Source organism: Corvus cornix, chromosome 15, assembly GCF_000738735.6.
Source record: "Corvus cornix cornix isolate S_Up_H32 chromosome 15, ASM73873v5, whole genome shotgun sequence".
Taxonomy (NCBI): Eukaryota; Metazoa; Chordata; class Aves; order Passeriformes; family Corvidae; genus Corvus; species Corvus cornix.
This window is the reverse complement of record NC_046345.1, coordinates 12067496-12081537: the sequence shown is the minus strand read 5'-3', so window position 1 is coordinate 12081537 and position 14042 is coordinate 12067496. Positions and strand designations below refer to the sequence as shown.

At 50.1% G+C, this 14042-nt stretch overlaps 1 protein-coding gene across 1 annotated transcript; it reads right to left on the bottom strand.

The window, feature by feature from the left end:
• Window positions 1–772: 772 nt before the first annotated feature.
• SF3A1 (splicing factor 3a subunit 1) lies at window positions 773–14004 on the bottom strand. The gene is made up of 16 exons (XM_039561258.1): window positions 13816–14004; window positions 11594–11706; window positions 10279–10483; window positions 9246–9503; window positions 8758–8832; window positions 8061–8211; window positions 7405–7598; window positions 6684–6801; window positions 6398–6583; window positions 5908–6029; window positions 5482–5724; window positions 4644–4854; window positions 3772–3926; window positions 2700–2801; window positions 2484–2555; window positions 773–1426 (listed from the first exon to the last, which is right to left on the bottom strand). The coding sequence occupies exons 1-16, from the start codon at window positions 13879–13881 to the stop codon at window positions 1325–1327; spliced, it is 2373 nt and encodes a 790-aa protein (XP_039417192.1). The 5' UTR covers window positions 13882–14004; the 3' UTR covers window positions 773–1324.
• Window positions 14005–14042: the final 38 nt, after the last annotated feature.

Below are 14042 nucleotides of genomic sequence, written 5' to 3'. Positions count from 1 at the left end.
GCATCCACCATCCAGCCACACGCTCCGAATTCCTGCAGCAGGGAGGGGAGCAGGCTGTGACAGGGACATGTGGGGACCTGTCAGAGACAACAGCTGGACACTGTGGCCAGGGAACACCGGCCACCTGGGCTGGGCCAGTGCCAGCCACCTTCCCCACAGCCACAGGGCTTCCTCCAGATCCCAGGGGAGCACACCAGAGGCAGGAGGATGCCGGCTCTTCCCTCCTGCTTCATCCCTCTCTCCCTTCCTAAGCATGGAATACGGTAAACAGGATGTTCCTGCACTGCCTGACCATGACTAAATATATATATATATATATATATAACAATAAATCTATGGCTTTGGGTTATCCAAAAAAACAGAGGTACCCAAATCCCAGACACCTGCCTCTTCCTGGGCACTTAATTCTGTGGATTAACTTTGCTGTACTGTGTTTCTATCAAATTCTAACTGAAGGCCCAAGAATCATGTGTTTTCCAGACCCAGATGCTCTCCAGGACTAAGAGATTCCAGCTGCAGGATATAATTGTAAATCACATTTTCCAATAAAACTGTTGCTAAGTTCAGAGTATTTTTTCCCCCCTCACACACAGACATAAGCATTCCTTCAGGAATGATTGAGGAGCACCAGGAAAACTTCAAGCCCCTTTTCCTGCAGCTTTTACCAGAAAATAAGAGGATTTCCTATCGTAAACTGCTTAATTACAAATCCCAATGTATTTCCCCATCTGAGTGCTCCGAAACCAGGCACATCTCCATTAAAAACCTCAAATCCAAGGAAGGAGAACTGCATATTTATTAAAACAAATCACAGGCTGTCCAGAGCAGATCCAGATCTCCTTTATCACAGGAACAGCTACACAAGCTCATGCCAAGGGAGAAAAACTTCCAAGTCAGGGTCAGTACAAGATCCAAGACAGGGAAAGAACAAGAACAAAGGGGTTAATAAATGTGTGGAGAAGAAGTTTTCAATTAGCAGGAGGTTAAGTGAAGCAGTGAGTGCTGAGGGCAGACAGATGATGCTCTTGGCCACCATAAATCCCTCAAAGATGGATCTAAACTAAGCTGGGCATGACCTTGATGTCTTTTCCCGAGGGGATTCAAGGGAGAGCCTGCACTCGAGCAGAGCATTGATCACTACAGACTACTCACTACACTGACACATTTTGGGGCTCCATCAGCTTCTCCTCTCTCATCACTGGGGGTCTGTTCAAACTACAGCTGGGGGGCAGTGGATGCAGCCCCAAAAAGGCCAGAATGGAAACAGGATTGGGAGGGTTGGGGTTACAACACGGACACGTTACGTCTCAGGGCTCCACGGCTCCTATTTCTTCCTGCCTCCTCTCTCTTTGAGTGCCAGGTGAATCAGAGAGCCACTCGTCATGTTGTAATAAGCCAGGGAGTTGGAATCCTTGATGAAGATGCCCTGAGGGGAGGAGAAAAGGGAAAAAAAAAAAAACCGCAGAAGAGCAGTCAGAGCAGAAACCTTAGTGCTGCCTTCCCACAGAATCCCACCCAGATCCCAATCCTCCTGGCTGTACGCTCGCAGCAGGGGGATGACAGAACACTGCAGGCTTTGAAGAACCCAGAGAGATCCCAGTGTCCAAGATGGACACTGGAGGTGGGTAGAGAATCCTAGAATGATTTGGGTTGGAAAGGACCTTAAAGATCCCCCCCCTTCCACCCCCTCTTGCCATGGGCAGGGACACCTCCCACTACACCAGGCTACTGGGAACAACACACAGCCAACGTGGCTCCTGCAACACATAGATAAAGAGTCACCACATGCGGAGTTAGTCAGGCTCCACTCTCCCCTCACCATTTTTGGGTTTTTTTCCTTAAAAATAATCAGCTCAGCTCCCTTTCCCGTTAAGGGTTAACAGAGTCTCTGCCTGCAGATGAACTCCTGAGGAGCTAAGTGCACAAAGTTCACTGCTTAGGCAGCAGGTTGTGCCTGCCTGGGCACATGCATGACTGGAAATAAGTCATTAAAAAGGAACGGGGCCTTTCTCACAGCTCCAGCTTCGAGAGGAAGAGAGACAGAGAGTGAGCTCTTCCCTTCCCCTGTTTTGGAGAAAGCCTTCCCTGAGCTGCCAGAGTTACAAGGCACGCTCGCCCACCTCCCACTGTGAGCACACACAGCAGAGCTGTGGGAGCAGGCTGCTGCAGCTAAATGTCAAAAGAAAAAAAAAAACCTAATAAAACAAGAGGCTGATTTCAGAGAAAGCCACATCAAGTTTGGAGGACTCATCTGCAGCAGCAACAATGTGAAAATCCTGATTTAATCACCTATTAAAGGCCTGTCCTGCTGTAACAGAGGGCAGTTCTGTCACAGCTGTGCTGTGCAAGCAGGAAAAACATTCCCTCTGCTCTTCCAGTATCTCATGGGGTATTAGATTGTACACTGTAATTTTTCTTTATAAAGAAGTCGTGTGAGAGAATGCACTGAAGGAACACCTAGCATCTGAAGGGCTTATACCCACCTCGTACTGCAGCTTCTGCTTCCCAGCTGGCATCCCTGTGGCCTCGTGGATCTTAACCTTGATAACAGACACCTGGGGAGGATCAAAGGGCTCCTTCAGTGCTTTTGTCCCAGTCCTGCTCCCCAGCCCCATGGAGGTGGAGCAGGCTGAGCTGCCAGCTGCTGCTCTCATGGGCAGCACATGGAGCAGGGCAGGGCAGGAGGATGAGCTACATGCCTGGTCTGAGAGGGGCAGGGTGAACACCAGCACTTGGCCATTCAGCTTCCATTCTGTCTTGTCCTGCATGTTGGGAACTTGGACTTTGACCGTGACTGGGCCCTATGGGAAAACACAGATAAAGTCTCTCAGGGCTGTGATAACACAGCACCAGACTAAGTATTTATTTCCATATCTTGACTTCAGAGTAAACACACTGAAATGTGTTTACAAGTTACTCAACTGCTCCCAAAATAAAACATTTAGTTGATTTTCTCTTCCTTTTGTGTGCCATCTATCAAGCACCACACGCACTGACAGTGTCACAGGGTGAAGTGTGAAGCAGAGAACAGGAGACAGCTTCTCTGTGCACATGAAATCACGAAATCACAGAATCACAGACTGGTTTGGGTTGGAAAGGACCTCAAAGCCCATCCAGTGCCACCCCTGCCATGAGCAGGGACACCTTCCATTGTCCCAGGCTGCTCCAAGCCCCAATGTCCAACCTGGCCTTGGACACTTCCAAGGACAGGGCAGCCACAGCTGCTCTGGGCACCCTGTGCCAGGGCCTCCCCACCTTCCCAGGGAACAATTCCTTCCCAATATCCCACCTAAATCTCCTCTTTTACTTTAAATATTCCCAGAAAAACCAAACAACCCTTCCTAAGGATTTAAAACTCCTCCTGTGACGCTGGCACTCCTCAGGAAGGAATTGATGCTCACATTTAGCTCACCTTGTTATGGAATACACCACATTATACCCTACTATCATGCTGGCATTGATACTCTAATCTCTTAGCATCTCCAGCTTAGTCCTCCTCTCCTTAAAAGCTCATTAGCAGCTTTAGTTCTTCTCTGCAATATAACCTACCCCTCACTGCCCTTAATTACAGAAGAGCACTATCCCACTCTGTGTAGCTCTTCCCAATGAGAGACAAAGGAGTCTGGTTAGCTCAAGAATGACAAAAGGAAGGAGACACCTCAGAAGTCCCTTCCTTGCCTGGTATTTTTGCCCCTCTGTGCAGGGAATTGGCTTTACAGCCCCTGTGGAGTTGGGAGTGGAACAGCCCAGGACTCTGACCCACACATGTACCTTGTTCCTACGCAGAAACTCCTCCTCTGGAATCAGGCTATCCTCACTCTTCAGTTTCTTGGAGACTGGCTCATCCTCCATGGGGGGTGGGGGGTGAACGGGAGGCATCGGCGCTGGGGACGGGACCGGAGCCACGGGAGGCGCAGGGACAAAGGCTGGAATGGATGGGGACACACAACACAACCCACAGTCACCCCCTGAGTGCACAGCAAACACCCCCTCACAACAAAAACACTTTGAGCAGAGCAGCACAGGCTGAAAATAAATGCCACAATACATGGAGGAAGTTACAACCAACAGCAACATGCAAACTTCAAACATTCGGAGAGCTCTCATATTGGGAAGCATTCCAGGAAGAGATAACAAGGCATGAGAGCTTCCTGCAGATCTTGCAAAAAAAGAACACGCTCTCAGTTTGGCAGGCAGCAGTGCCAGCTCCTCCAGTTAGGGAAGAAAAGACAAAAAAAAAAGGAAGGATTGCTTCTTACATCATGCTTTTTAACTTCAAAGCACCTAATGAGGAAAAGGGCCAGCAAACAGCTTTTCCTCCAGCAGCAGCAGCTTCTGTAAAGAGCTGTAACACCCTCTGAGGTGCTGGCAGCTCCTCTTTACCCTGCATTCCTAATTTTCACCCAAGCAGGCTCCTGGGGCCACAGGATTGCCTGCGTTTCATGGTGCAGGAAGAGCCCGGAGCCCAAAAGCAGTACTAGATAAGCCATACCAAACACCCCAAAACTCTTAACAACACAACCTAGGGCCTGCAATCCCAGTTACACACCAGTACCAGGGCACAGGAGGAGAAGGACTCCAAGCTGAAGCCCGTCATAAAGGAATTATCCAACAATTCCCCAGGAAAAGCTGAAGTCACTGACCTGTGGGGACTATCATGGGGGGCGGGCGGGGGCTCATGATGGGGGGAGCAGAGGGGGGCATGGGCACCACGTTGATCCGTGGGGTGTGGATTATGGGAGGCATGGGGGTGGCTATGACGGACCCCGGAGGCAGCCGGACCACGGAAGTCATGGGGGGACGAGGCATGACTGGAACTGCAGAAACCACGGCGGCACGGACGGGAGGAGGCATCTGGGGAGAGAAGGTGAATTTCCTTAGTGGGAACACCCAGGGCTGGCCACAATCCCGATTAAAATAACCACAGAAACACAGAACCACGGGTTCTGCTGGCCAAAGACTTGCAGGGAGTAGTGGCCCCACCATATGGGCAGCCCAAGCTGGCTTGAGCAGGCACAGAAGCCTCATTAACAGATTAAAGGGTTCCTCCTTCCCTCCCCACTTCAGGATCAGACCTCCAGGCACTTAGTTCCTTTCCTAAATTGCTGCTTGGGACTCACACAGCAGATCCCTTGAGGCAGGGAGTGAATGTTCTTACCTTGGGCTGCTTTTGTCCAGCATCACTTTACACCTACAAAGGCCCTCAGCCATCCCTTTCTTAGCCATACTCTGCCTCCAAGATCCCACTGCCCAGCTGATCCCAGTGTTTGTGATAACTCCAAGGACAAAAAACTCCACCTAAGTATTATATTCCTTTTTTAACAGAAAGTTCAGTACGGTTCTTCTAATATTTCCAAACTACTCTTAAACCGCAAACTTCCCACAAAAGCCTCTTCCGTGCAAGCACCCTTGCCCTTCATCAGGACCCCTCCTAATTAACTACAGCCTCAGTAATTGGCTTCTGAGAGCCCAAACACTCACGGTGGGTGGACGAGGTACAGATGTGATGGGCTGGGCGCTGGCAGGGGGGTTGGAGGCTGAGGAAGGAGGGGGTGGCTGGGGTATCTCGTTGGGTTTGCTGGGCCCAATCTTCTCCTTGCTGTCATCCTCTGGCACCAGTCCCTTGGCCTTGTGGATGGCTTCAATTTGCTCTTGCAGAGTGATATTGGCCTGAGCAGCCTGCTGTGTGCGGGCCATGCTGCCCGAGTGGCCATCCCAGGTCACCTGAGAGGGTAAAATAAATCAGAATAACCCAACCTGGCCAGACTGCAGAGAAATCCAGAGAGCAGCTTGACAGAAAGAAAAAAATTCAAGACTCTTGTGTCTCTGAGCATTCACAATGCTACAGGGACCTATTATATAAAAAACCCCAGCCAATCAAACAAAAATTCCCAATTTCTACTCTACCTTTTCCTCTGGTTTCTGGATCTCCTCTTCACCAATCTTTTTACCAATGGCAGTCTCTTCCACACCGAAGATATCAGTACGACGCTCTGCCAGCTGCTTCAGGCTGCTCTCAATATCCAAACCTGAGGGAAAAAAGAGCAATTCTTATCTCAACAAATATAACCAAACACGATCAAGCCTCTCTTACTGATCTTTCAATTATCTGATATCTAATGGCCGAGTGATGCCCTTTTTACCCAGAATATTCTGAGTTGGAAGGGACCACAAGGACCATCAAAGTCCAATTCCTGTCCCCTTTCTTTTTTTTGGAAAGATACTGGCCAGCAACAGCTGATTCTTTTTGATATTAACTTTATAAAAGGGCCTCAATGTACTAATGACAAACATATCCATCTAATTATCACAGAAAGGACATCACAGAGAGCTACATTTCAGTTGGTCCTGATCAGTGGGGGCACTGAGGGGCTGTGCAATCAATGCTCAAGCTGACCTGGGGCATAGACCTCGTCATCACTCTGCTTCTCCCGGATGGATCGATCCCGCTGCTCCAGCCACCGTGGATCCAGGAGCCCAATCCTCATGTGTTCCTGCATTTTACTGGCAGGAATCTTCTCTCCAGTGATGGGAGACACCAGGTACTCATCTGGAGCCGGGGCGGGTGGTAACGGTTTTGAGGCTAGGAAAACAAAACCACAGCGTTGGTTCAGTCTAGAAACAAATGGTTTGGGATTCTTCAGGAAGAAATAAAGGTGGTTTTTCCCACTAGTTTGATTTACCTTTGGGATCGTAATCTTTCCGCACAATGACCTGATCTGGTGTGGGAGGGAGTGGGGGTGGCATCGGGGTTTCTGGAGGAGGAGGAACCTTCTGACCTTCATCTTCATCATCTGACCCCTTATTGAAAAGGAAACAAAAATCATAACCAAGTTCCAGTGGCCAAATCCCTTTGAGAGAGACGTAAAATCCTACACAGTGCTGGAAGAATGGGTTATGCAGCTTCAAAGCAACGGAGCTGTTCTGGACACCTATGGCATAGTGGTTCTTCTGGACCACGATTCAGAAGTTCAGCAGCCCCAGAAGAGGAAGCAAATATTCCTCAGCTTCCACATTACAGCAGCCTGGCACGCAGGGGCTTACAGTTAACCACGCTCTTGTTCCCTGTTAGCAGAAAAACAGCTTAAAGTGGGCAGAGCCCAAGATGAGTCATCTTTCAGTGCTCCAGACTCTGGGCACAAAAATGCCTGAAAGACTTAAAACCACAGAAATATAAAATCCACATCACCGGGTGCTAAAATTACTGTCTTTCTCTCTTGGAACTTGTATTGTCATAGAAAACATTTTAAAAAGCAACCATATTCCAGCAGCAACAGGTTGTTGGGAGATTTCATCAGAGGGAAATTTCATTTCCTCAAGAAACTGAAGAACTATTTACAGTGAAAGTGGAGAGCCACATAAACCACACGAACTTTAGGGGATAAGATCCTATTGTCCAGTTACCTCATCCATATCCTGCACTTGTGTGTCCTGATCCAGCTGGGCTGGAGGCTCATCTGTTTTCTCTTGCTTTTCATCTTCCTCATCTGATTCCACCTCCATCTCCACCTCCTCACTTTCCCCAAATTTCTCATAACGCTCCTGGATCAGGATTCGAGCTCCCAGCTCTTCTGGAGTGGTGGGAGGAGGGAAATTCCCTACAACGCAGAAAACACAGCTTCTGTTTCTCCATCCCATTTCATTACTCAACACAGAGACAGAAATAGCAATTCTTGAACAAAAAGCAGTGGCAACAAAATCCTTGGGAGCCAGAGGATATGGAAGGGAATGGATGGAGTCTGTATAAACATCAGCATGACACATGAAGATAAAGTGACTTATAAATGGAAGCACTACTAGAAAGTGGGACAAACTCTGCTGTCCTGGTGGAAGTAGAGAAGTGGACACTACTGCAGTCCTGGACTTCCTTCAAAGAGAACATCACTGACTCCAGAAAAAACCAGCAGCCCTGCAAAATGTCAGTGCAAGGCTTTTCCCTTCAGCTCTGAAGGATAAAAGGCTGTAAACCCCAATGTCTGCCTAAAAATAGCACTTCAGGACACATCTCCTGGGCAAAGGGAGCAGAATTTCACAGAGATTACAATGTTTAACATCAGTACCTTGCTCGTTGGGCTGGAAGTCAACTGTTTCCACAACCACAAAGTCATGCCAGTCAATCTGGGCATAAGCAACACGCTCCTTCTCCTTCTCTTCCTCCTCCTTCTTTCTCTCTCGCTCCTGGAACTTGGCCCACTCCACTCTGTAATAGACCTGCAGGAGCAGACAGAGCACACATTGTCAGACAAGGAACAGCACAGTCATCTCACTGTTGGTTTGCATATGGAAAGAACCTGGAGCAGTGTCAGGTTGGTTATCAGGGAAAGGTTCTTCCCCCAGAGGCTGCTGGGCACTGCCCAGGCTCCCCAGGGAATGGGCACGGCCCCGAGGCTGCCAGAGCTCCAGGAGCGTTTGGACAGCGCTGCCAGGGATGCCCAGGCTGGGGTTGTTGGGGTGTCTGGGCAGGGCCGGGAGCTGGGCTGGACGTGGGAACCTTCCCACTCGGGATATTCCATGATTCCAATTTGTAAGCACTTGGAAACGGGGTTGTGCAGTATCTCTGTGCTGCCACAAACCACCCCCATACCAACACCAGCTGCAGTTTAAAGCAACTTTGAGCCTCCTGTACTCAAGCGAGAGCAAGTGACACATCCATTGTTTTCTCTATTTGCTGCCAACAAGCCAAAAACATGCAAAGAGAAAAAATTCAAAACATAACCAAAATGCTTCAGCAATTTTGCAAATTTTTTCTTGGAATACCTGATCCAAGACTTCCTTGGGATTTTCAGCCTCCTTCTTGAGCTTGAGGAGCAAGCCCTTCGGCGGGATCAAGATCTGAAACACATTTTACATGACAGTTGGTGACAATTCTTTGTGCCAAAGCCTCTTTCAGAGCAATTATTCTCTTTCTACACTGCTAAAAATACCAGCAGGCCCCCGGGGCTATGTCCCATTTATTCTACTGCAACCCTCTCATTACTTACTGCTCATCCCTGCACTTCAAAACACTCACTTGTGCCCTTCCAATTACTCTCCAGATAAAAAAAGCCAGAACTTGTACTTAGATTACAATAGTGTGTGGCACATTTAGGTGACAGCCCACTGTGCTCAGCACAGAATCCTCTCTGAAGAGCAGGATTTAAAGGATGGATTCCTGGACCCATATTTCCAACCTGGCTGGTTTGTAGAGCTTCATCAGCCCTCCAGACTCATTCCTGCTGCGGAAGGAATCACCCTGCTGGGAATACCTTTGTGTACTGCTCCACCAGCTTGGTGAAGTAGTTGAAGAGGCTGTGCTGGGGGCGAAGGAAATCAAACTGGTAGTTCCTCTGCTCCTTCTGCATGAGCTGGGTGAGGAACTGCCTCCCGTTCCGCGCCACAAACTGCGCCGTGAGCTTCACCACGTCCAGGTCGAAGGCCGAGATGGATGGAGGGTCCGCGATGAACTCGAACTCGGGCGGAGGCTCCTTTGGCACCACCGTCTCCTGGATCACCTGGGCCTGCACCTGCAGGGAGAACAGAGACAGCTCAGTGACCTCCTGCAAGGAACACCCACCAAACACTCAGGAGAATCTTTTTTTCCTCCAGCTGCTGCAGGAAAGCAATGCCAGTTGTAATCCTGGCAGGTGCAAAGATGAGAAACCATCAGGTATAATTTCATCTATTAAAAATGTTGCTCCAACAGCAAACAAATCTGGAAAGTATCAGGATTTTGCTACAGCCCTCCCAGGGCCACCAACACCACAGTGTGGCTGCTGGCCATGCCAAGCATGTAAAAGCCCTGGATTCATTCCATGCCCTCTTCCCACCCAGTATGTTCAAAGGCACAGCTGAAGAAGGTGAGCAGCATTTTGTACTCCATGTTTGAAGGGGAAGTCGATCCTTGTGGCAGGAAAAGTTTCTACAGAACAGTGCATGCAACAAGGCCAAACACAGCTCCAAGGGATTCCCAAAACTTGCCTCTGCCACATCCAGTCCAAGTGATCCCCACTGTAAGTACTCTGTCAGTCAATACGCAGCTAAACGTAACTAAAATGGACCAATTAAACTGTATTTTGGCACTTTCAAATGACTTTGAGTTACCAGCACTGGGGGAGGCACATCTGCATCGAAACAAAGCTCCAGACACTCAACTCCAAGCCTGTCACTGCTGTCATTTTGACAAATATATAACCAACTCTTTCTTCTTGACTTTTGAGCTTCCTTCCTGCTCAACCCCAGGCTGTGGCACCACTTCAAAGCGGCCAAATTCTTCCCCAAAGTGATGGAAGGAACACTCACCTTCTGTGGGAGCTGCTGCTGGGCACTCTGCTGCTGCTGCATGACCTTGGGGATGGCAGCCGAGGGCTCCTGGGCTTTGCCCTCCTTGAACTCGCTGACCTTGTGCCGGTAGTAGGCATGGTAAGGGTCGTTGGGGTTCAAGAAGTTGAACTTGGGGTTATTTATTTCGTTCTGACGAATTCTGGCTTCAAATTCTGGACCATTTCTGGGGAGGAACAAGAGAAATTGTTTAGGTCATCAACTCAAGTGCAAATGTCTCTTTCAGACTAAGATGTGTCGAGGCATGAGCCACTCAGAAGATCATCCTCTCTCCCACACGGGAGGAGCTCCTCTCTCAAGAGCTCACACCCAGCTGGACACACACAAGTTACAGGCAATTGTCCTCCTAATGTTGTCTGTAATGTGAATATGAAAAACTCACTCTCAAAAGTGTTCTACAGTCTCATCTGTCTGCACACAAAGGTCATTTCCACCACTGACTGAAGTTTCCAGTTATGAACCATGAAGTTTACAAGTTACTTACTACACCGATTTTATCTGCTCTATTAACAAGCTTTCAAGACTCATTTCAGTTCCAGAACAATCATACAAGGAAAAAAAGCAGGGAACCATCAGCCTGTGCAGGGACTGGCCACCCCAGAGTGCTGCATTCAGGAGCCCCAGTCCAGGTAACATCCACTCCTCCCACCCAAAGCACGAGCCAGTGACTTCAGGGCAGTTTGAGAAAATTCCCAGCTGCCACAGGGTGTTTCTCTTCATATTCTCTGGACACCTCCAAGTTTCACTTAGACATTCCACCTCCTCCAAAAGAGGAGGTCTCTACAATCCCAAAGGATAAACAATCCCTTCCTTATGCTTGGAAGCAGCCAACACTCCTTGGCAGCATTTTAGAGATGAGTTACACAATAAGGGTTTGACTGGAGCAGCTTTTAGTAATTCTCTGAAACCAAAACCCACCACATTTTAGCACTAAAACACAGCCATGACTCCTGCACCAAGGCTCCCTTTCCACCTGGAATTTGGTTTCCCCTTCAGATCATTCAGAACAGGCCCCGTTCCCCACTTATTGCAGCACCCACTGCACACCTGAACAAGGGCTTTATTTATTTACTACCACTTTCTCCAGCAAAGACTGTCTTACACCCTCTCAAGTAGAATATTGTTGTTTCTTTTCCAGTCTCACCGATTCAGCCTCAATCCTTAAAATCCTTTATCCAAAACCACGGAACTGGGACCTGCTTCAGTTCTGGAGCTGCACTGCAGAGCAGAAGCATGAAAATCCCAGGAAAAAGAGACATCACCAGTGTCACTGTACCTGGCTACAAAGCTGGCAGTCTTGTCCACAATATTCCTGACCTCTGGAGGAGGGTAAATAATTCCCACCACAGGCTTGGCTGGTGCTGCTTCCTCTTTAGGCTCTTCTTCTGGCTGTAATAAAGATTGTTTTACTACAAAAGGTGAAGGGTGCCAGGATTAGGCATTCCAAACACAATTCCAACGGCACACAGGAACATTTATCCACCCTCCTCCTCATCCCCTCAATCCCTGAATTCTTCCTGACACGAGATCTGTATGAATGCCACTAATTCCCTGGTTTCTCAGGATGGGAGACAACGTTTGTCTGCCTGTCAGAGGCACCCACTGCAGGGACAGGGACAGCAGGACAACAGGGAAGGTGCCTAAAGGGGAACTAAAACAATTCCTCAGGGCATTTCCACTGTTTCAACCTTAACCCCAAGTATGTTCATAAATGCTGAGCCAAGAGGCTCAGGAAAAACACCTCATTCCTAAGGTGTGGAAGTTCTGGATGTTCCTAGGGGCCTGTGGGACCTGAATGATTGACTCCACATGAAATAAAACACAGGTTTTAGTCCACTGTGGTTGCACTGGAAGCTATTTTGTAAAGAAAAATAGAGCATTTTTCTCACTGATATTACAGGAGGATCCAAACTAAAATCCCAGAACCCTCCCTGTGGATGGCTTTGTATTCCAGCAAAACCAGAAGCTGCTTTTCCAGGATACTAAAGACGTTGTTTCTCTTTCCTCACCAAGCAACTTCCAAGAAAAGGTGTTATAAACCAGGACAGATCTACTGGAAACATTTATAATCCTAACATGGACAGTCAGGGAACACTTAAATTCCCAGCAAAGCTCCCAGCTCTGCCAAACCCATGGGGACTCCAAGCCAGAAAATATTCCCAAGTCAGACTGATCCCTGGCAGTGTCCAAGGCCAGGATGGACACTGGGGCTTGGAGCAGCCTGGGACAGTGGAAGGTGCCCCTGCCCATGGCAGGGCTGGAATGGAACGAGCTTCCAGTGCAAACCATTCCATAAAACACAACATTAATAAAGTGTGGTAAGAGAAAAGCACCATGAATATCTTTAGATTTTATTCCCACTCCCTCCAAACTTCATCTTTGGGAGCTGAAGGATGAGGCAGCACCACATTTGAGATATTTTATTTAACAGTGATGCTGAGTTGCCTTGGTAACATCTGTACATGAAAGTCACTGGGTTTTTTGGGGGGAAATCACAATTTTCCAAGGTTCTCAGTGAGATCAGCTTCCTGTCAGCTCCAAGAGTGCTGTGTGAGAGTCAGGACAGCAGCTCCAGCTCTGTGGGAGCTGTATCCCCATCTCAGGAAAGCTGCAAAGAATATGGCCAAGAGAGAATGGATCTGAGAGGGTGCTGGGATACACACGACTGCCACGCTCCCTCAGACTTTTAATCCTTCCACACATCATTCCTAGAGCCAGGGCGGCTCCCACAGCTCCTGGCAACCCCCCACACCCATCGGAATCACAGCCCTGGGGCACTGCCAGGGAAGGGCTCGGTGCCCGCCCAGCCCCAGCAGGATGCTGCTGTCTGGGAAGGAATCCTGGGGTGGTGTGGGCGGGAAGGGAACCCAGAGCTCATCTCATCCCATTCCTTGCCATGGGCACGGACACCTTCCACGAGCCCAGGCTCCTGGCACTGGGCACTGCCAGGGATCCAGGGGCAGCTACAGCTGCTCTGGGCACCCTGTGCCAGGGCCTGCCCACCCTCCCAGGGAACAATTCCTTCCCAATATCCCATCCAGCCCTGCCCTCTGGCACTGGGAAGCCATTCCCTGTGTCCTGTCCCTCCATGCCTTGTCCCCAGTCCCTCTCCAGCTCTCCTGGAGCCCCTTTAGGCCCTGCAAGGGGCTCTGAGCTCTCCCTGGAGCCTTCTCCTCTCCAGGTGAGCACCCCCAGCTCTCCCAGCCTGGCTCCAGAGCAGAGGGGCTCCAGCCCTGGAGCAGCTCCGTGGCCTCCTCTGGACTGGCTCCAGCAGCTCCAGGTGCTTCCTGTGCTGGGCCCCAGGGCTGGGGCAGCTCTGCAGGTGGGGTCTCACCTGAGCGGGCGCAGGGATCAATGCAGCGCACCGGCCGAAACTGCAGCTCCCCCAGGCCCACCCTAGCGCAGTCCGTGAAGGGCACACACCCCCAAACACCCGCGGCTCGCGCCATTCTCCGCTCCCCTCCCCTCCCTCACCGCCCCCCCCTCCTCGGCCCGTACCGGTTTGCTCTCAGCGGGGGGCGCGGGCTGCGCCGGAGGCACAGCCTGCACGGGTCCGGCGGGCATGGCGCTGCCGGGGACGGGGGTTCCGCGCCGGGCGGGGCCGATCGAGGGGCGGGCGAGGCTCGGTCAGGACCAGACGCGGCGCCGGCACCGACTGGGGCGAAATGGCGGCGGCGGGCTCCGTGCCGCGCGTGCGCGCCGGAAGTGACGCCACGCCGGCGGGA